This window comes from Heteronotia binoei, chromosome 7 (genome assembly GCF_032191835.1).
Source record: "Heteronotia binoei isolate CCM8104 ecotype False Entrance Well chromosome 7, APGP_CSIRO_Hbin_v1, whole genome shotgun sequence".
NCBI lineage: Eukaryota > Metazoa > Chordata > Lepidosauria > Squamata > Gekkonidae > Heteronotia > Heteronotia binoei.
In genome coordinates this window covers 88,243,412-88,264,006 of record NC_083229.1, presented here as the reverse complement: position 1 = coordinate 88,264,006, position 20,595 = coordinate 88,243,412, and the positions used below count along the sequence as shown (strand labels likewise).

Here is a 20,595-nt window from a genome sequence, read left to right as displayed (position 1 = left end):
TATAATATGTTTAAACAAAAAAATTCCCCAATTACCATAAAATCTGGATATGTTGTTTTGCCTCTCTGTTTTATCCACAATCACAATGAAGTGCAAATGCTGGTTGCCAGTCAGATATAATACTCAAATTGACACAATATACAGAGAAGAGCAAAATACTATAATGGAATGTAATGCTACAGTTCAGAAGACTATGCAGATCATATCAATTTATTTTACCTGCTTGGGGTTTTTTTGCTTTGTTTTACTCCACATGCATAGCCTTTGTACAAAATATATTGGAAGTTCACAATTGCAACCTGTGATTGTGCTTCTTTCCTTTTATTCCTAGCTTATATGGAGGGGGAGGATTTTTTGTGCCTTTCGTTGGTATAATGTCTAGTATGTTACATAATTAAGTTATGAAGTATCTATTATTAGAAACATTTTACTATACAAAGGAATAGTTTTATGATTTATTTGCATCTTTTTTATGTAGGCCAGTTTTGTCACATTAAATTAATTGCATTCTCTTTTTTTCCCCAGGTCATACAGGACGATTACTAAAATCCCTGTGTTTCATGAGTCTAACGTTTCTGCTTCTGCACATTATCTTTCAAATCACAATAAACAGCCTTGAAGCCCAGAGAACCATTGAACCTGGCTATCATTGTGAGTATCATTTTTTAATAATATAATAATAATAATAATAAATTTATTCTTATATCCCGCCCTCCCCCGCCAAAGGCGGGCTCAGGGCGGCTCACAAGCATGGAATTCCATGGTTCAATAAAACAATACAATACAACAGCAATTTTAAATAATCAATAACATAATAAATAAGTTAGTTAAAATAGATAAAAGGTGCTACATTACTATGGGTCGTAATATCCACAAGATGGCTGGATGGCTACACATCAATCTCATCAGTTTAGCCAGGTTCTGTTTCGAAAGCCAGCTGGAAAAGAAATGTTTTACAAGCCCTGCGGAATTGATTCAAGTCCCGCAGGGCTCGTACCATCTCTGGTAGATGATTCCACCATCGAGGGGCCATTGCGGAGAAGGCTTGCTCCCTGGTTGCCTTCAATCGAGCCTCTCTTGGCCCAGGGATTATTAGGAGATTTTGCGAGCTAGATCTCAGTGCTCTCTGGGGAACATATGGGGAGAGGCGGTCCCTTAGGTAGGCAGGTCCTCGGCCATATAGGGCTTTAAAGGTAATGACCAGCACTTTATAGCGAACACGGTACACAACCGGCAGCCAATGCAGATCCCGCAGCCCAGGCCGCACATGTTCCCACCGTGGTAGTCCCAATAGCAGCCTGGCCGCCGCGTTCTGGACTACCTGAAGTTTCCGTGTTCGGTATAAGGGCAGCCCCATGTAGAGGGCATTGCAGTAGTCTAGTCTCGAGGTGACCGTTGCGTGGATCACAATTGCTAGGTCGCTGCGCTCCAAGAAGGGAGCCAACTGCCTCGCCCTCTTGAGGTGAAAGAAGGCGGATCTAGCAGTGGCAGCTATCTGGGCCTCCATTGACAAGGAGGATTCCAGTAGCACTCCCAGGCTCTTGACTTTGCGCACTGGTATCAGTGGCGCACCGTCAAAAGCTGGCAGCGTAATCTCCCCTCCCAGTCCGCCGCGGCCCATGCAAAGGACCTCAGTCTTCGCTGGATTCAACTTCAGCCCGCTCAGCCTGAGCCAGTCAGCCACGGCTTGCAGCGCCCGGTCCAGGTTTATTGGGACATTGCCAGCCCGGCCGTCCATCAATAGATAGAGCTGGGTGTCATCTGCATACTGATGGCAACCCAGCCCATACCTCCGTACAATCTGGGCAAGGGGGCGCATAAAGATGTTTTGAACAACTGGCATAGCTCTTTAAATGAATATGCAAAAACCATCATTGCTTTGGTTGTTGTTTCTAAGGTTTGTGTTATAATTGTGTTGCTGGAGAAGTGCTTTCCTTGGGCTTACTGTTAGCGTAATTTAAAAAAGAAATCTAGATTTTCCAGTCTTCTCAGATTCAAATCCCCATAGACTGAATATATATAAAAAACACACATAGCTTTCCTTGGCAGAAGCTATGAAAAGTGAAGGTAGATGATACCATTTGAAATAGTCACATCTTAAGCCTAAGATTAGAGTCATGGTTTAGGCTTCAGTTGTGGTCATGGAGTCATATCTGAATGGCTGCTCATCCTGTATCAACAAAAATCTTTGGAGATTTCTCCTTTAATCCACATGTTTGTATTTTTAAATGCATGCTGAAACATTTAGTTTGAAAATTTCATTTTGTGTTTTGATCATTTGCATACCAAGACTTTCCCTATGTATAATTTTAAATATGGGCAGGTAAAACTTAAAAGACAAAATACAAGGAAATAAATGTAATTACAGATGGTTTCTAATTTTGAAACCTCACTCAAGCAAAGAGCTTATGTCAAAGTTGGTGATATAGAGGAGAAAGAAAGAGGGCAACAAAGATGGTGAGGGATCTGGAGACAAGTCCTATGAGGAGAGGCTGAAGGAGCTGGGTATGTTCACATTTTCCCTCTCTCTCCTTCCTGTGTTTCTGGGTCCCCCTTTAGGCATCTGAAATAAGCATAATTTGGCTCCAGCCAATGAAAACCTATGCTTCTGTATGCATTAGTCTTTAAGGTTCTACAAGACTCCTTTCCGTTTTTTCTAAGGCAATGAAAGCACTTGGTTGTCTTTACGTTATGATTATTCCTGACAAGTAAAAATTTTCTAGAAAAACAGTGCAATACTTGTGGTATATCTATCAAAACACTCAATACTTTGCTGACTCAAAAAACCAAAAAACTATAAAGCAAATTAATGATCGATGAGAGCACTTATATACTCTGTAAGGAGCGGCCGCTCTGTCTTCTGTTACTCATGTGAATTTGAAAGAAGCTTAATTCTGTTGGCTCCATGCAAAGTCTCAAGAGTCCAAAAGTCCCAGAAATTGTGGAAAAGAAGATAGAACACCGACACACCAGTAAGTAAGCCATTTCCCTAAGGGCTTCGTCAGGCACATGCATATTGAAGGGAATATATTACTGGTGATGCAATCACCATTTACACGTCAAGTCAAGCCTAAGAAGCTGGCATCAACCAAACGCTGGCCTGAGAAATTTCTTTGAGATTGTCTGTGTATGAGAGAATTCAGGCAGGAATTTCATCTAGAATCATTCCAATTTTAGTATACACACTACTGAAGTAAGCACATCATCTAGAATTTATGGCATGCTATAGAGTCTTCCATCTGAAAGTGTCATTTTCTCCAGAGGAACTGATTGGAGATCACTTGTAATTCCTGTAGACCTCCAGGCAATCAGACTTGTTTAACTCCCAGATTAAATTCAAGAGGCGAACTGACATCAGTTTTATATTTATATAAGCGGGGACCCACAATACTCATGGGGGTTTGAATCCCTTTACCCATTGCTGCTTATTCCCCGCTGTCCTCTCACAGTGGAAGGGAAGTTGGGAGAAGACTCATGCAGATAATCCAAATCCACCCCATTTCCAAGCTTGGCCAGGCTCCAAGTCCTCTCCCACCAACTATTGAGCTCTGTGTCTCTCTCTGTTATTGTCAGGCGTGGGTTCATTGAAGCTCACAAGTAAGCAGACTTGGTATTTTGAAACAAAGTTGCATTTATTGGATACTTCAGAGTTACTCCAGCATGGCAGGCATTGGAACTGATGGAGATCAGCTCGAATCATTGGCATTTAACTTTCTACATCAAAGCAATTATCTCTAGCCCTTAATTCCCAAAACAAAAGGTCGCTTTTGCATGTGAGACTTTTCCCAACGCTCCTCCCCCTTATCTCGTCAGTTGGTGGTTACATTTCCCGGAGGCAATGTCCTTGGTGTCTCTGGAGAGGAGGTGAGAATCTGGCACATACTGTCTACTTCAAAGAGACCTTGGCAACCTTTGATATTCCTGGGAACTTGCTCTCTACTTTCCCCCCCTCCTTCCTTGCTACCCCGGCTTCTATGTTAGCAGGTATTTCTATGCATTACTGAATATGGTTAGTGACAGCTTTCATTAATATTGTAAATGAACAGAGCCTGACAGTTATGGCTGGGCCCAGTGTGGCTTCCAGCCATAGCCACTGCTGCAACTGACTTTGGTGTGGTGTGGCTGCCGACCACTGCTGTGGTTGGACTTGGCGTGACTGCCAGCCTCTTCCAATGCCATTGCAGCCAGGCTCAGTGCAGCTACTGGCCACCTTTGTCATGGCTGCCACCCTCCACCACCAGGCCATACTGGAGCAACACCATGTGAGCTCCTGGGCAGTGTGACCAAAGCCAGTGGACTCAGCAAAGCTTTCCTGGTTGCTTATGCTGCTGAACCTGTGCTGCGGCTCCCCTGTCTTGCTGCCAACAATGTGTGCTAAGTGCATTCTCTGTGCTTGAGCAGAGAAAGCTACCTTTCTTTTGGACAGATTTACCCCCCCCCCCAAAAAAAAGTATTTTTAAAACATTTTTCAGAGTTTTCTGCAACCCTAGGGAGTGCCCAAATTTGCTGAAGAATCTGTTTAGCCTCCTTGTGGCTCTGGTCTGTGGATTTAGCTATCCACAGATTGGAGCCACATGTGGCTAATAGTATATAGATTTCTCTTTTATGATTATTAGAATAGTTTATCTTTTTTTCATTGCTTCACTGGCTTTTTTTTAACCAGCATGTTGTACTTAACTGCTGTTGCTGCTACTTCTTCCATTTTTTGTGGTTATTGCCTGGTATAAATTGTGACTAGGTGAATGCATCTGATCGAGGCAAACCACTAAAGTATTGTATTCAGACTGATACTGTTTTTCTTGGAAATTCTATACAAATTTATACATGGAAGTTCTTTTCATCCGTTAGAGAGGATGAAGACCAAGTCCTATGAGAAAAGGCTGAGGGACTTGGCAATGTTTAGTCTGGAGAACAGGAAGTTGAGGGGGGACCTGATTGCACTCTAAGTTTTTGAAGGGATGCCACTTAAAGGAGGGCAGGGAGCTATTCCTGTTGGCAGCTGAGGATAGGACTCACAATAAGGGCGGGTAGGTACTGGCTGGATATTAGGGAAAAAATTATAGTAAGAGGTGTTCAGAAATGGAATCAGCTACCTAGGGAGATAGTGAACTCCCCCTCACTGGCAGTCTTTAAGCAGAGGCTGGACAACCATTTGTCAGGTATGCTCTAGGCTGATCCTGCATTGAGCAGGAGGTTGGACTAGGTGATCTGTATGCCCCCTTCCAACTCTTTGATTCTATTTGAATGAATAAATGGGAAATTCCACAGAAGGAATTTACAAGGGCTAAAACAATCTAGACAAACAAGTGATTTTGAGAAATATAATTATACAAACAAATCATAATTCAGCACACTCTGTTACATTTTGGCAGCACTCACCATTTAATTACAGAAACGTTGAATGTAGTATATATAAAATACATTCATTTTACTTTTATAACCTTCTCTCCTATCCATGACCCCTCTCTTTTTAAAACACAGGCATCTTAGTTAAAGGAGAAAAAGTAACTTTATGTTTAAAACACTTTAGACCTTTTAAAAAGACTTGTTGTTAGAACAACTGTAGCATTTAAAACTACAGATTCCTTAGAAGGGGGTCCTGTTTTCTCAGAGCCTGATAAATATTACCTGACACCAGTAAAATGTGTCTTTAAATGCTTTACTTTTACACCAGATTTCTGGTTTGTTAAAGAATGCATTGTTTGTATTTGAAATACTTGCACAAAATGAAATAAGATGTTGATAGATAAATGAGAGATAAATGAGAGATTTCAATACATTTGGATTGGTCTGTTCATTCTCCTAGGAAAAGGCTGTTCAAAATTAGTATTACCAAAACTGCCATTTTAACATATCAATTAATTGCAATTATAAAACATAGCTTTTGTATCAACATCTGTTCAATTATAGTGAGTAAATGTATCTTGTGAAACCCTTTAGTTTGTATGTTGTAAAAATAGCTGGTCAATTAAATATTAGTCTTACTATAATGATGGATAATAGGAAGGCATTTCCATTAACAGAGAATTTGTTCAATCCATTAATGTCTGTAAAAGCAATAATGTGTTCATTACATAACATCAGAACACTTTGATGCATTTTCAGTTATTTACCTTCTTAGCTTGCAGTATGTGTCGGAATTTGGTGTCGTATATTCTGGCTAATTTGAAAATAATATGAACTATCTTCAACATTTTCAGTGCTAATTGCAAATTACAAATTAAGATGTTACTTCCACATTGAAATAAGTTGTATGCTTGAATACAAAGTAAAGGATTTGTCAGAATTTCCTTAAGCTTTCATAGTAAGTAAAGCTTCAATGCAATTTTGTTTTAACTTTAACTTGTTAAGCATCCAGTTTGATAGTGCAATAAACTGCAAATTAATAAAGAATTCCTCATTGGCAATTTTGACACTCTCTCTGTGTATGCTTTTGGGTCATGGGGGAAGTATTAGCAATAGCAGTTAGAGAAACTGTAGCAATGGAGGGCTTCTTGATGGCTGATTCCCTTGTGTCCGTACACATTTATGTGATAAAAGTATTTTGATCCCACAAAATTCCTGTCTAATGTGAAATTATTTGAATTGGGTACTATGTTAGCTTTTCTATTTTCATTTTTTCTATTATGACTGATTTCGTTCCCCCAACTGATGCCATTTTTATTTAATACATTTATTTTTAATAAATAAATAAATAAAAATTAATTTATTTTTAATAAGGGTTAGAAAGATGTGGGGAAATAAAGTCACATTCATTTCCTCATTCAGATGCATGCATAACTGGAATGGGGGTTCCATACAGCAAGTAATAAATATGTGTACTTGGAAATACTCCCATTTTGCAAATACTCCATTCTCCCTGGATTTTTTTTCTTTTGTTCTTTGTTTTCAATCTATTTAATAACTTTTGTTCTCTCCTGGCCGACTGGTTTTCTCTTTTAATGTATGAATAAATGGCTAACTATTTACACATTTTCCTTTATGGGGAGGGAGATTTAAGTACTCCATTTTACTTTATAGCAAATCAAAATTACTGCTCACAGTTTTAAAAGTATTATTTGTGCGTCGCTAACTAAAAAAGGTCCCTCCTTAAGGAAACAAGAGCTTATAACATACTTTTGATTTTTGAATGCCCCAAGAGAACTCATCTGTGAGACAAAACAGGAAGTAACTGGAAAAAAGAAGGAAGCAGTGAAAGTTTATAGAGATAGTGGCCTTGGGAAAGCAATTTTGGTTGTGCAAGGTAGCTTGCCAGTACAATTTTGTTTTAAGTTAAAGACTAGTTGTTATTGTAGGGATTCTCTCTTAAAAAAAACAAACAAACAACCCTGACTGAATGAAGATTTCAGACTAAATGGCTAGTGTGGAACAAGCCCAATTAAATTATGGCGTGACTCCCAAAGAGAAACAATTTGCAATGGACCTTTGTAACTGTAAAGAAATCTCTTATGAATGCACGCCTGGTGTAGCATTCGAGATACCACTCTGCTTTTTGTAAGTACAGGTACTTATCAAATTACATTGTCTCTCCAGGTGCCATAATTTTCATTTGTCTACATTACAACTGATTTATTGTAACGATCTCATCTTGCAAATTATGAACATATATGAACATATGAAGCTGCCTTATACTGAATCAGACCCTCTGTCCATCAAAGTCAGTATTGTCTTCTCAGACTGGCAGTGGCTCTCCAGGGTCTCAAGCTGAGGTTTTTCACACCTATTTGCCTGGACCCTTTTTTTGGAGATGCCGGGGATTGAACCTGGGACCTTCTGCTTCCCAAGCAGATGCTCTACCACTGAGCCACCATCTCTCCCCTAATTTACATTATGCAAAGCACAAATTACTACTTAATGAGAATACAGTATCCAAGTGTACCAGTTTTGTAACTACTATTTCAGATTACATGCCTTAATCCCCCTTCCCCTACATTCCAGTAACAGCTGTGATTTTCCTGGAAATTTTAAAATTTTGGAAAAAGAGTCAGGTGGAGGGGAGGCAATGGATACTTAAGGGTCAGAAATTAAAATATCTGAAATGCTCATTTTCTTATGAATCCTCAATTTACTTTCTGGCTTTTTAGCAAGACTTAACCATTTTTCTTTGGCTCTAGGAGCCTACCCAGAAATTTATGAGAGTCTCTTCCCCCACAATCCTTCAGGGTTCTATATTTTAAAGAACATTTTTCTAATTATTTTTACCACAAAACCCAATCCTAAACCCTTGACAATTTCTTGTAATTTTGTTTAAACCTGTCACGAAACTGTCTTAGTATACAAATAAGCAAGTGGGGGAGGGAGATGTGAAAATTTTGAAAGATAATGGGAAAGGGAGCACTATAAATCCACAAAATAAAATAAATAAGGAAATCCCATCTTCTTTCTTCTCCCCATTTCTCTTCCTACTACCTACCCCACTCCTCAATTGGCTCCTTCTTCCTCAACCTCCCTGCTAGACAGACCCACAACCAGCTAGATGTCTGAGAGGAGGAAAAGAAGACTTAAAGCAGAAAATGTACTCTTCTGCTTTACATCTCTTGCCACGACTGCTGCTGTCTACCTGCTAATGTGGGGTTGGGATAGGCTTCCCTTTCCTTTCCTCCCCTCCTCTGATGCCCAGCTGATTAGTGGTTGATGGTTCCAAGTGTTGCCATTGCTACCATCTTGTTCCTCACCCCCTCTGATGCTCCTGCCTCCTTATTCTTCTCCAATCCTCTGTGCATTGCCCTGTCCTCATCCTCCTGCTACTTTTCTCCCGCAACATTTTTAGACAATAAAATTTCTTTTCTAATAAAGACTGTGATCTTACTAGATCTTTCCAGGTGGGCAGCCGTGTTGGTCTGAAGCAGTAGAACAAAGTAGAAGTCAAGTATCACCTTCTAGACCAACAAAGTTTTATTCAGAATGTAAGCTTTCATATGCATGTATACTTCATCAGACAATAGATCTTTGTTTAGCATTTCTTCATTAGAATTGCAAGGTCTGCAGAGGGCAGACCTCACTTTTTCAGTTTGAGAGTGGAGATGGTTAAAAAACCCACATTAAAAAAAAAGTTTTCTATTTTTCTACAAGTCTAGGAATTCTCTGGGTTTTACAGAAAAATTCTGTATATCTGTACATGGTCCCAGAATTCTGTTTTTAAAAAACTGATTCTGAGGCAATTGAGGTTAGATTGCTGTAGGAGCGGTCCTGGTGAAAATCATCCCAACCAAAAAACTACCCCCACCCTGAATTGGAAAATCTGTGGAGATTTGGGGGAGGATCCTGGGGTTTGGGCAGGGGAGAGACCTCAGTGAGGTATAATGACATAGAGTTTACATTCAGTAGCTGCCATTTTATCCCTCTCTTCCTCCAGAGATTGGGAGCACACTCTCCTGACCGCAAAAAAGGAGGCATTGGGAGTCACTAAGGTAGCTTTTGAAGCCTACAATTTGCAAAGCAGGTTCAGGTGGCACTAATATGGAGAGGGGTCCAACAGTAAGGAATAAGGGCTTCATGCTGGCTGTCCCCACCACAGCGTCCACTTCCTCTAAAATTTTTGTGGCTGCCATAGAGCTCATCAAGGCGGCCTAGGCAGGACAGTTTTCATTACCATGATCACCCTCCCCCTTCCTGTTCACCTTCAGTGTTCCCTCTAAGCTGAGTTAGTGTGAGCTAGCTCACATATTTTTAGTCTCCAGTTCACACATTTTTGTCTTAGCTCAGGAAGGATGACCCCAGAGCACACAACTTTAATGCCAATAGTTCACAACTTTAACACCAGTAGCTCACAAAGCAGAATTTTTGCTCACAAGACTCTGCAGCTTAGAGGGAACATTGCTCACTTTATGTACTGTAATCTGTTGTTCTTTGCAACTCTCAGCAGGTCATTCTGAGGAAGGCTGGGAGGGTGGGAGAGCAGGAACTGCCACTTTGGGCAGTGCAGTTAAAGCTTCTAGGAGGCTCAGAATGGCAGCAAAGGCTGCACTGCTCTTTGTGGCCCCACCATTATTTTAGCCAGCCTGCCTCATGAAGAGGTGCTCCCAGGAGGGGAGATGGGCATTGTGGCACTGCACTGTATTTGGGCAGCACAGAGAGCTCAGCTCAAACCCAAGAGGTGCCCTGCATCCAGGAGGCATGGGAAAGTGGTCTGCCCACTCAGCCTAAAACACTGAGGGCAAGTGGCTGGAGCAGTAGCAGGCTGCTCACACTGGACTGAAGAGCCTCCTGGACAGCTAATGTGCCAGTGGTACAGTACCACTGCGCCCAGGAGTCTTGGAGTGTAGGTGCCCAGGAGGGCCAGTAGTGTAGGTGCCCAGAGGTTTCTGCCCTGTATGTGATTGCAGAACTGGCATCACTGCTTCTCAGCCAGATACTAATCTCCAACACAAGGTAGAGGCAGTCATGTAGCAGGACTAGTGTGGGCCCAACAGTCACCAGTAAGCTTGAACAACAAGTGCAGGAGGGGTGTAGGTGTGGCTCCAATGGCAACCACATTGGCAATGACAGGTACCACTACTTTAGCATGGCAACTGGCCTGCCATGCTAACCAGGCAGACAGCCAAAAAGTAAAAAGAAAATTAAAAAAAAAAAAAGAAATATATGCAGGGTCTGGTGTGGTGAGCTTGGAAAGGTGAAGCCTGAATCTGTCTTCTTGTTTCTACTTGTACTATAGCTGAGAGCATCTAAAACATAGGACGGCCCTCTAGCTTGGCCATCAGTCTTTCTATGGCGACCTTATATAGACATGGAGGCAAATGCCAGACTGTCACTGCCATTCACCCATCCACTCCACTGCTTGAATCTTTCGTGGCTGGAAAGTGGAGTTTAGAGCAGGCAAGCCCCCAAATGTCAGCCTAAGTATGGCAACTTAACTAATCTGATGAAAGAGAACTTTTCCTCTCAGACCCTGAAAATGTTGCTAGTCCCTAGGTGCTGCTGGACTCAAATCTACCTAAATAATCCTTGCTTGTCCTGGAAAATGTAAACTGTCACCCACAAATGTTTGAGAATATTTTTATTCATCAGTAGGGTTGCCAAGTCCAATTCAAGAAATATCTGGGGACTTTGGGGGTGGAGCCCAGAGATATTGGAGGTGGAGCCAGGAACAAGGGTGTGACGAGCATAATTGAACTCCAAAGGAGTTCTGGCCATCACTTTTAAAGGGACAGCACACCTTTTAAAATGTCTTCCTTCCATAGGAAATAACGAAGGATAGGGGCACCTTCTTTTGGGGCTCATAGAATTGGACCCCCTGGTCCAATCTTTTTGAAACTTGGGGGGTACTTTGGGGAGAGGCACTAGATACTATACTGAAAATTTGGTGCCTCAAAAAACAGCTCCCTCAGAGCCCCCAAAATCTCCAGATTAATTCCCCATTATACCCTATGAGAATCGATCTTCACATAGGGAATAATGAAGTGCTCAGCAGACGTTCCTCCCCTTCCCCCCCGTTTTCTGGTGACTGAAGTGAGGGCTTGGCCTCTCTACTCACGAGTTGTAGCCAACTTCTTCCAAGTAACACAGACACCCCATCCCAAGAGGAAGCCTTTTCAATCGAAGACTGGAGCCTCCGGAGGGGAAAAAAAATCACATGGTGGCTTTGCGGGCGGGGCTTCCCCACACCGGCCAGCTGACTGGGGGTGGGAAGGAGACTGGGAAAGCGGAAGAACCCCTGCTGGGACCTGGGGATTGGCAAGCCTATTCATCAGCAATAACTGCTCGTTGTTACTCAATATTACTTGTTTGTCTTTTTGTCATCCAGATCTATATAGAATTGCTAGAGAGGTTTTTTGTTTGTTTTTAGAAAAATCTCCTTTTGCTGGTGATCTTGCCAAAATGTACCTTGGATTCTGTTAAATATCAATAAACAGAATTTATGAAAAGTCAACTCAATGTCACAAGTTGCTGCATATTCAAATACAAGCTCATTTTTGGACTTAGACAGAAATGAGCCCCTATTTGATCTCTGGTCTCTTAGATTTTGTACTACTGCAATTCTGAACTAGACTCTGTTGGCTTTGATAGATACTGTACTTGCAGTTTTATGATATGCTTCGGATGGCATGTTACCCCTTCAAAACAAAAGGCTAGTGTTTCCTCAGCTAAACAATAATTAAATGTTTTTGCATCACATAGATTCTTTTAGTGGCCTTAAACTATGAAATGATCTCTGGAGAGAAACTTGAGTAGTATTTAATAAGCTAGCCAGAATGATGTAACTATGTCTGTGCCCCGTCAGTGATATGGACCTTTTTTGCATGCTCAAGTTACTCTTGATCTTCTTGGGAGTTGATCCACAGAATTGGTTTTAGCAGGATTCTTTCACATGTCTGTACCCTGTGTCTTTTTACAGTTGCAGAGTCAGTGTATTTTCTTCTGCAGATAGTTTAAATTATTATTATTTCATTCGATTTACTGTGCCACCCTTCCCTGCAAGCAGGGCTCAGAGTGGCAAGCAGGGCGCAGAGTGTACAAAACAAATACATATTATAGTAGAATAAAAACAATACTAAAATACATTAAAACAGTTCAGTTAAAGATTTTCAAGGGAGGATGTTGTTGTTATGTCATTATTGGTGGTGTCACAGCACACACACCCCTTATATTTTTTTAAAAGGCATTAAAATAGCAAGATAGTTTAAGCAGGTTCTCTGAATTCCCAGCTTTCATTTAGAAAAAAAAAAAATCTCTATCTCCTTTCCTTGCAGAGATTTAAGGAAACAAGCATATCTTTGTAAGAGAAAAAAACTGACTTTTTGAAAGCTGTGAATTCAGAGAACCTGCTTAAACTATCATTACTACATTACTATAGCATTATTTTAGAACTTTTATTTTTAAAAAAGTTGAAATCACTACCTTGGGGGAGAGGGAGTGGTTTAATAATAATGAGAGTCCAGTCATTGAAAAGTGGACTGGAGGTAGGTGGGACAAAGAAAATCAACAGGAACATTACACACTAGAAAAAAGCTGACTCAAAATCGGCTTCTAGAAAAACATTGGGATAAAAGTATTCTCAAAAGAGCTGGGCAAGAAAGAGGTGGGCAACAACAAAAAAAAAAACTGGAATGAAAACTAAAGGGCACAAAAATGCATGCAGAAATCAGGAGACAGACCAAAGTGGTATGGGGCCTGAACTGATGGGGAAAAACCTATGTGGAAAAAATGCATTTCCATCTTTTTTAGAAGTGTGGCCTGTTTTTCATATGTGTAAGTCAAAATCATGAAGAGATTTTAATCTATGGTTTGGCTTCTAACTACCACAAATTTAACTTTCTCACTCTTCCTGCTACAGTTCCCCTCTTCTTACTGAAAAATGTTCTTGAGGTCAGGGAGTCTTATGGGATATAGAACAGAGAATGGCTACAGTGGGAAGGGTGAAAAATTGAGAAGATCGTCTTGTTCATAAACAGATACCCCTTTTCATGTGGCATTTGCCCACCCAGTCGAAATAAGACACAGACACAAAGTATTGGGTTTAAACCGGGCCGCTTTTATTGAAATCAATTAACTTATGAACTCGGCAGGGATAAAGCCTAACCAGACAAGCCCCTGGGGTCACCCACGGACCCCGCCTTGTCCAAAGGGCGAGCAACCCTGCCCCCAGCACAAACCCGCCGTATTCGGGTTGTAACTGAGCGGCCAGGCCTCCAGCCTTTCTCCACCTGGGCTAGCATCGATCCCCCATGGAAAGATCCGCCCCAGGTGAGGCTCCCCGTGATCTGCATTCCCCGCACTGAGCCGTTTAGCCCATCTGCGGTTCATACAGACCACACGCACCAAAGGTGCTAGGCCATAGGTGCTCCCCTGAAACACTGTGGCCAACCCATCCCCGGCCAGCGACCAACTACAATCCACCCAACAACCTAACACTATAAGGCAGTACAAGGTAGGCGAAAAACAACTCCACATGAGCCAATTACGCGGAGCTGAAAAAATTCCTACCTGGCCCCCAACAAGGCGACCGGTTGAAACCTGTACTGTCAAGGGAGGGTGGGTGGGCAGAGAGCCAAGAAGACAGCCGCACTGAGTGGGGTGGGGCCAGGGCTTATATAGCCCTGGCGCCTCGCCCCACTCAAGCCCCGGATGGGCTGTCGCTGTCATCGCCTGCCCTCATTCTTCCGGGTGGGCAAATGCGGCCCCCAGCCTAACGCCGGCGTTGCCGGCTTGGCTGGGAAGGGCCGAGCCTTGCCCACCCAGTCGAAATAAGACACAGACACAAAGTATTGGGTTTAAACCGGGCCGCTTTTATTGAAATCAATTAACTTATGAACTCGGCAGGGATAAAGCCTAACCAGACAAGCCCCTGGGGTCACCCACGGACCCCGCCTTGTCCAAAGGGCGAGCAACCCTGCCCCCAGCACAAACCCGCCGTATTCGGGTTGTAACTGAGCGGCCAGGCCTCCAGCCTTTCTCCACCTGGGCTAGCATCGATCCCACATGGAAAGATCCGCCCCAGGTGAGGCTCCCCGTGATCTGCATTCCCCGCACTGAGCCGTTTAGCCCATCTGCGGTTCATACAGACCACACGCACCAAGGGTGCTAGGCCATAGGTGCTCCCCTGAAACACTGTGGCCAACCCATCCCCGGCCACCGCCAATGCCAAGCCTCTGCTTAGGCATTAGCGCCCCAACGGGCGGCCCAGAGCCGACCGCACACCCTGCCGAATCTCGTCCAAAAAGGCCCGGTTACCCAACTCTGACAGATGGACCCCATCCGACCGATACAGGTCAGCATCATCGACCCGTATGGCCGGATGAGGAAGGAAAATTCCCAATCCCCCATCCATGGCTTTTTGTATGGCCCTATTCGCCTTGCGCCTAGCGCGCTCAATCCCACCAGGAGAAAGGGCATACCTCCACACCCTGCGTGGCAGCATTGCTGACCACACCAAGGTCACCCCAGGCCATCTCCGTTTAATTTCACGGAGATCTGCCAACGCCTGCTGCGAGAGCGCCTTCCCTCGCAGCAACCCCAGGTCGTTCCCACCTAAGTGAACAACCAGTATGTGTGGAGGCGGACCAGCCCTTTCCCTGAACAATAAGGGCATAATACCGGGCCACCGAAGGCCCCGCCTACCAAGCCATTCCACGACCGCCCATGCACTGAGGCCCAACTGGGTGCCAACTGACGACCGCCGAGCCTGATGGGCGGCCCAGAACACCATGCTGTGGCCGCAGATGAGAATACGCCGCCTCTCACCACGAGCCACAGCACCTGTAAGACAAAAAAGAGTCAGGCCGGTGAACTTAACAAAACAACAACAACCGCGCTTGACCCCCAGCCCCCTAAGGCCCCAATGGGCGGACGTACGCCTTAAAAGCCGCCGACCGCCAGCGCCCAATGCGCTGTATAGAGGCTGGTGTGTAACCCATTGCGGCCGCAGTGGAGGCAGCTCCAATGCGGAACGAATGGGTACCGAATTTGACTCCTTTCAAGCCGATGGCAGCCAGAGCCCGACTCGTCACCGCCCAGAACTGGTACTTGGTGAGGGGTGAGGCGTCCTCATGCCTAAAGAAGGGTCCCTCCCCAGAGCCCCTAAGCTGAGCATACTGTCTAACGGCCAAAACCGGGCACCACTCATGAACCGCACACTGTCCAAGAGTGATGACGGACCCTTTACTCCCTTGATCGGTCTTGGACCTCCTTATCATCAGAACTACCTGTCCCTGACCAAGTTTCACGTCTCCCAACTGGAGAGCCCGCATTGACACGTCCGTCTTGGACTGCATCACCAGTTCACTAATCCTTAGAGCACCGAAAAAGGCCACCAACGAAGCCGCGTGAAACAAAGCGGCCTCGAAGGGGGAAGAACAAATGGCCGGCCAGCTGCCAAACAACCCCTTCAAAACAGATGGGGAAATGGGCTGCCGGTCATCAACGCGCGGGCCGCGCTCCCTGGCCCAACCCTCCAGCATCTTCCTGATCCTAAAATCAGCAGTGCTGTCCACAAACCCCTGGGCTCTGCTAATAAAGGCCAACGCCGCCAGTTGGCCTCTAATAGTCTTTAACCCCAGACCCCTCTGCTTCTGATACACGCTGAATTGCATAATATGGGCCGTGGGAAGCGGCCAGCAATCCTTCAGCGCGGCAGCCCTCCTGAATTCCCGAAACTGAGAGGCCGCCCTATCATAAGCCCTTCTCGTGCTGGGCGCTAAAGCCAACTGAATGGCCCTACCGGCTTCATCTTCCCAAGCCGCCATAGGTCCAAGGGCATCAGCTCCGGCCGCAAGTCCGCTTCTGGGGCGAGCTGCCGAAAACGCTCCATCTGTTGGCGAGATAGAGCGTCCGCCACCTCGTTGCAGACCCCAGGTACATGCCTAGCCGTGAACAAAATGTTCAACCGTAGGCAACGCAGCGTAAAACATCTAACCAGGTTCATTACCAGCAGAGACTTTGAAGTTAAGGAGTTGATAACATGTACTACTGCCATGTTATCGCACCAAAAAATTACAGAATGGTTGGCAAGCTGCTCCCCCCAGAGCCAAACCGCCACTAGGATAGGGAAAAATTCCAGAAATGTCAAATCCCTATTGAGCCCACTATCCAACCACTCTGTAGGCCATTGCTCTGCACACCAATGCCTCCTGAAGTACACACCAAACCCGGTAGATCCGGAGGCATCGGAGGAGATCTGAAGTTCGGCTTCGATCTTCAACTCCTCCCTCCAAAAAGAGACCCCATTGAAAGCCTCCAAAAACAACTCCCATACTTCTAGGTCCGCCCGCATTCCAGCAGTGATGCGGGCACGATGATGTGGGGAACGCAACTGGCGCATAGCGTCACAGAGACGCCGCAAGAAAGCCCTACCTGGTGCCACCACTTTGCACGCAAAGTTAAGGTGACCCACCAACTGTTGCAACTCCAGCAACGTAACCTTGCGCCGGCCTTTCAATGTAGACAGCCGGGCTCTGAGATCCCGTACCTTAGCTTCTGGCAGCCGAGACGACTGTTCGTGGGTGTCCAGCTCAATACCCAAAAAAGTGAGTACTGAACTGGGTCCCTCAGTCTTCTCCTGCGCCAACGGGACCCCGATTTCCGCGGCCAAGTCTTGGAAGGCCCTCAACAACTTAGCGCATTGGCCAGTGCCTGAAGGACCAACCAGAAGGTAGTCATCCAGGTAATGTGCCGTGTCATTGCACCCCGTCCTATCCCGCAGCACCCACTCCATAAAGGAGCTAAAACGCTCAAATGCTGCACAGGATACCGAGCAACCCATGGGAAGGGCACGGTCCATGTAGAATTTGCCCTCAAAGCAAAACCCCAGGAGCTCGAAATCCTGTGGGTGCACCGGCAAGAGGCGAAATGCTGACTTGATGTCACATTTCGCCATCTCTGCCCCAATGCCGCAACCCCGCACTACCTTGACCGCCTGGTCAAATGAAGTGTAGCGCACCGAACAAAGTTCATCAGGGATGGCGTCATTAACCGATGCACCCTTAGGATAAGACAGGTGATGAATGAGACGAAACTCCCCTGGAGCCTTCTTAGGCACAACACCCAATGGGGATACCCTCAACGTAGGAACCGGAGGCGCCTCAAAGGGGCCGAGGACCCTGCCCTCCTGGCACTCCTTGGCAATCTTGGCTCGAACGATGTGTTCGAGACCCACCACTGATTTAAGGTTAGGAGACAAACAAGGGGCCCTAGGCCCCTGGTACGGAATCCTAAACCCAACAGAAAACCCTTCCCACAGATACTGCCCGTCGGCCTTACGCGGGTAATTCCTCAATAATTTATTGAGGACCCTCAGTCGAATGGGGCTGGGCCCCTTTTCCAGGAGGCTGCTGACCGCTGCCCCCGCCCCCGGGGCGTTTTCCCCATGGCTTGGGCTTAGATCTGCTGCATGCGGATTGGGCATGAGGCCCGCTGCACAGCGGGCACTCGTGCTTGAACTTACATTGCTTCCTGGGGCACACCCCCTTGGAAGCAAACTCCCAACATAGCAGCCGGGATTGAACCGGCTGGCCCGCCAACTGGCGGGCACCTGTCGTGAGCTGCTGCTGATGTTTTTGAACCAGATGCCCGCTGTCGGACCTATCCCCAGGATTGGGCTTTGCTGGGGACATCAGCTGCAGCCAAAGCTGCTGGCTGACCTGGTCCCACGGCAACCCCGGGTGAACAGCTGCCCTCATTCGGAAAGCTTCGTCGTATTGCAGCCATGCTGCACCGACGAAGTCCGAATATGCTCGATAAATAATATCGATGTATTGAAAGAGGGCAGCCGCCCGGGCAGGCTGTGCCCTGGAAATAACCCCAGCGTATATCAAAAAGCCTGGCAGCCAATTCGCCCAGGTCCTATCGACCTTCCGGCGCTTCAGCTTCTCCTTGTCCTTCTCATCAAGCTCGTCTTTGTTTTTCTTCTCGAGCTCTCTATAGAGAAGGCTGAAAACATCCACATACTCCCCGCGTAAAATCTTTTCCCGGGTAGCTGCTGTCAAGTGGTCCCCCAATGGCAACGAGGTGTCGCCATATGGAAACGCGTGGATTGGGATATTAGTATAAGGGTTAGGTGGATAAAACCACCCCCCTGCCAGGCCGCTGGGACCCATTCCAAACATCTGGGCAGCTTGCTGTCCCCCCCAGGGCAGCACACCTTGGGGGGGAGTTGTAGCAGGAACTGCTGGAGTTGTCACTACAGGAGTAGGTGCCACAGCCGGTAAAACAGCAGCCTGCACCCCGGCACTACCTTCACCTGCTCCAGATGCGACAGGGCTCTGTGTAGCCCAAGGCCAGGGTAGCCCCGTCCCCCATTGAATAGCGGGTACCGCAGGAAGCCCTGTGCCCCAATTTCCGCTCCCTAAACTTGGGGGGTGAACTGGGTTCCGGATGGGTCCCCAAGGCCACCCAGGCATTAGCTGACCCAAGGACTTACCCCCAGCATCACCAGAAGCTCCACCTGCATCGGGAGTCAGCAGAGGACCGCCTCCAATTCCGCCTCCACTTGGCTGTCCGCCAGATGGTCCCTCGCCAGGGTCCTCCTCGTCCTCCGGCTCCAGCTGTGGTGCAGGCGCTGACACTCCGCCCTGTAATGCAGACAGTCGTGCCAGCATCTCCGCCTCAAATGTAAGGCGCGTCGACCGCCCCGAAGCACGGTGACGCCCCTGCCAAATAGGAGCCCCAACAGCCATCCTCTGCTGTTCTAAAGCCTCAACCTGTCGAAGCAGGGCCAAACGGACCTGCTCCCCCTGACCGTTCTCGCCACCTGGCCGCACACGAGGTGGCCTTGCAGGCTGTTTTCCCTTGCCTTTGTCCTGACCCTTCTTAGGAGCCATAGTGACAATTCAAACCTTTAATGAGGACGTCAGTTAAAAGACTGCTTTCCCGGACTTCCCCCACTTAGATATACAGACCCAGAAAAACCCCTGGAACCTCAGGGGGGCGGATGGCTCACTGGGCAAGGGCTTATTCCAGGGCCTGTTGCTAATGCCAATGGCTCTTAAAATGGCCGCTGTGACAGGCCTAGAAAATGGCTGCCGCTGCTACCAGCAGCCCCGTCCAAGCAGCCTGGAATCCCTCCACTCGATGTACAAAGAAGGGGGGGGGGAGGGGTGAGGGGGGTGGTGTGCCCCGCACGCGCCTGTACTCTGCCAACGCACGCGCCTCCTTTTTTTTTCTTTTTTCTTTTCTTTTTTTTTTAAATATATATATATCACCCAATAGTTCAAAAGATGGCCGCCGCACGCGCTTAACAGCAGAGCGGGACGACCGTTGCCTCAAAATGGCCGCCGCATTCACCTCGTGCTATGCACGGTGTATTTAGGGCCCGATCAGGAGGGGCCGACTAGCGTTGACCACTGCAAGGTTCGCCGATCTCCCGGGACAGCCCAACACAAACAGCCCTCCCACAGGCCTTAGGAATTCAGCCCAGCCTGTAGCTCGCCCTTCCAGCCCCCAACTCCAACCACAAACCGCGCTCCAAACTGCCACCGGCCGCTCGCGCTCCCGGCCGCCACCGCCGCTCGCGCTCCAGACCGCCACCGGCCGCTCGCGCTGCCACCAAGCTCGCGCTGCCGATCCGGCCCTCCGCCGCTTCTACCGACGATCGCCCGGCCTGGAGGACGCTGCACACGAGGCTCTCCAAACAGAGAGCCAAGAAGACAGCCGCACTGAGTGGGGCGGGGCCAGGGCTTATATAGCCCTGGCGCCTCGCCCCACTCAAGCCCCGGATGGGCTGTCGCTGTCATCGCCTGCCCTCATTCTTCCGGGCGGGCAAATGCGGCCCCCAGCCTAACGCCGGCGTTGCCGGCTTGGCTGGGAAGGGCCGAGCCTTCCAATCTCATTAGGTGAGTATACTCCCTCTAAACTGTGGAGTCTTGTGAGTACACATTCCACTTTGTGAGCTACTGGCATTAAAGTTGTGAGCTACTGCATGAATTAGCTTGCTCTGGGGCCATTTTTCCTGAGGAAAGACAAAAATGTCTGACCCAGGGGTTAAAAAATCATGAACTAGCTCACACGAACTCAGTTTAGAGGGAACATTGGACATGTATGCTGCAGATATGGTGCAATGTCCATATGGCTTCTATTGAAAGCCTCCAACTCCAATGTCCAAATTCAGTCATAAAAGGACGTACAATTCTCGTTTCCAGAATCAGAAATTAGAAATAAGCTATG

At 46.5% G+C, this 20,595-nt stretch overlaps 1 protein-coding gene across 1 annotated transcript in view; it reads left to right on the top strand.

Moving 5' to 3' along the window:
- Positions 1-20,595, top strand: part of PIEZO2 (piezo type mechanosensitive ion channel component 2) — a 399,620-nt gene that overhangs the window by 143,774 nt on the left and 235,251 nt on the right. Inside the window, exon 3 of the mRNA XM_060244021.1 lies at positions 526-651. Coding sequence (XP_060100004.1) covers positions 526-651 — 126 coding nt within the window. The remainder of the gene's footprint in view (positions 1-525; positions 652-20,595) is intronic.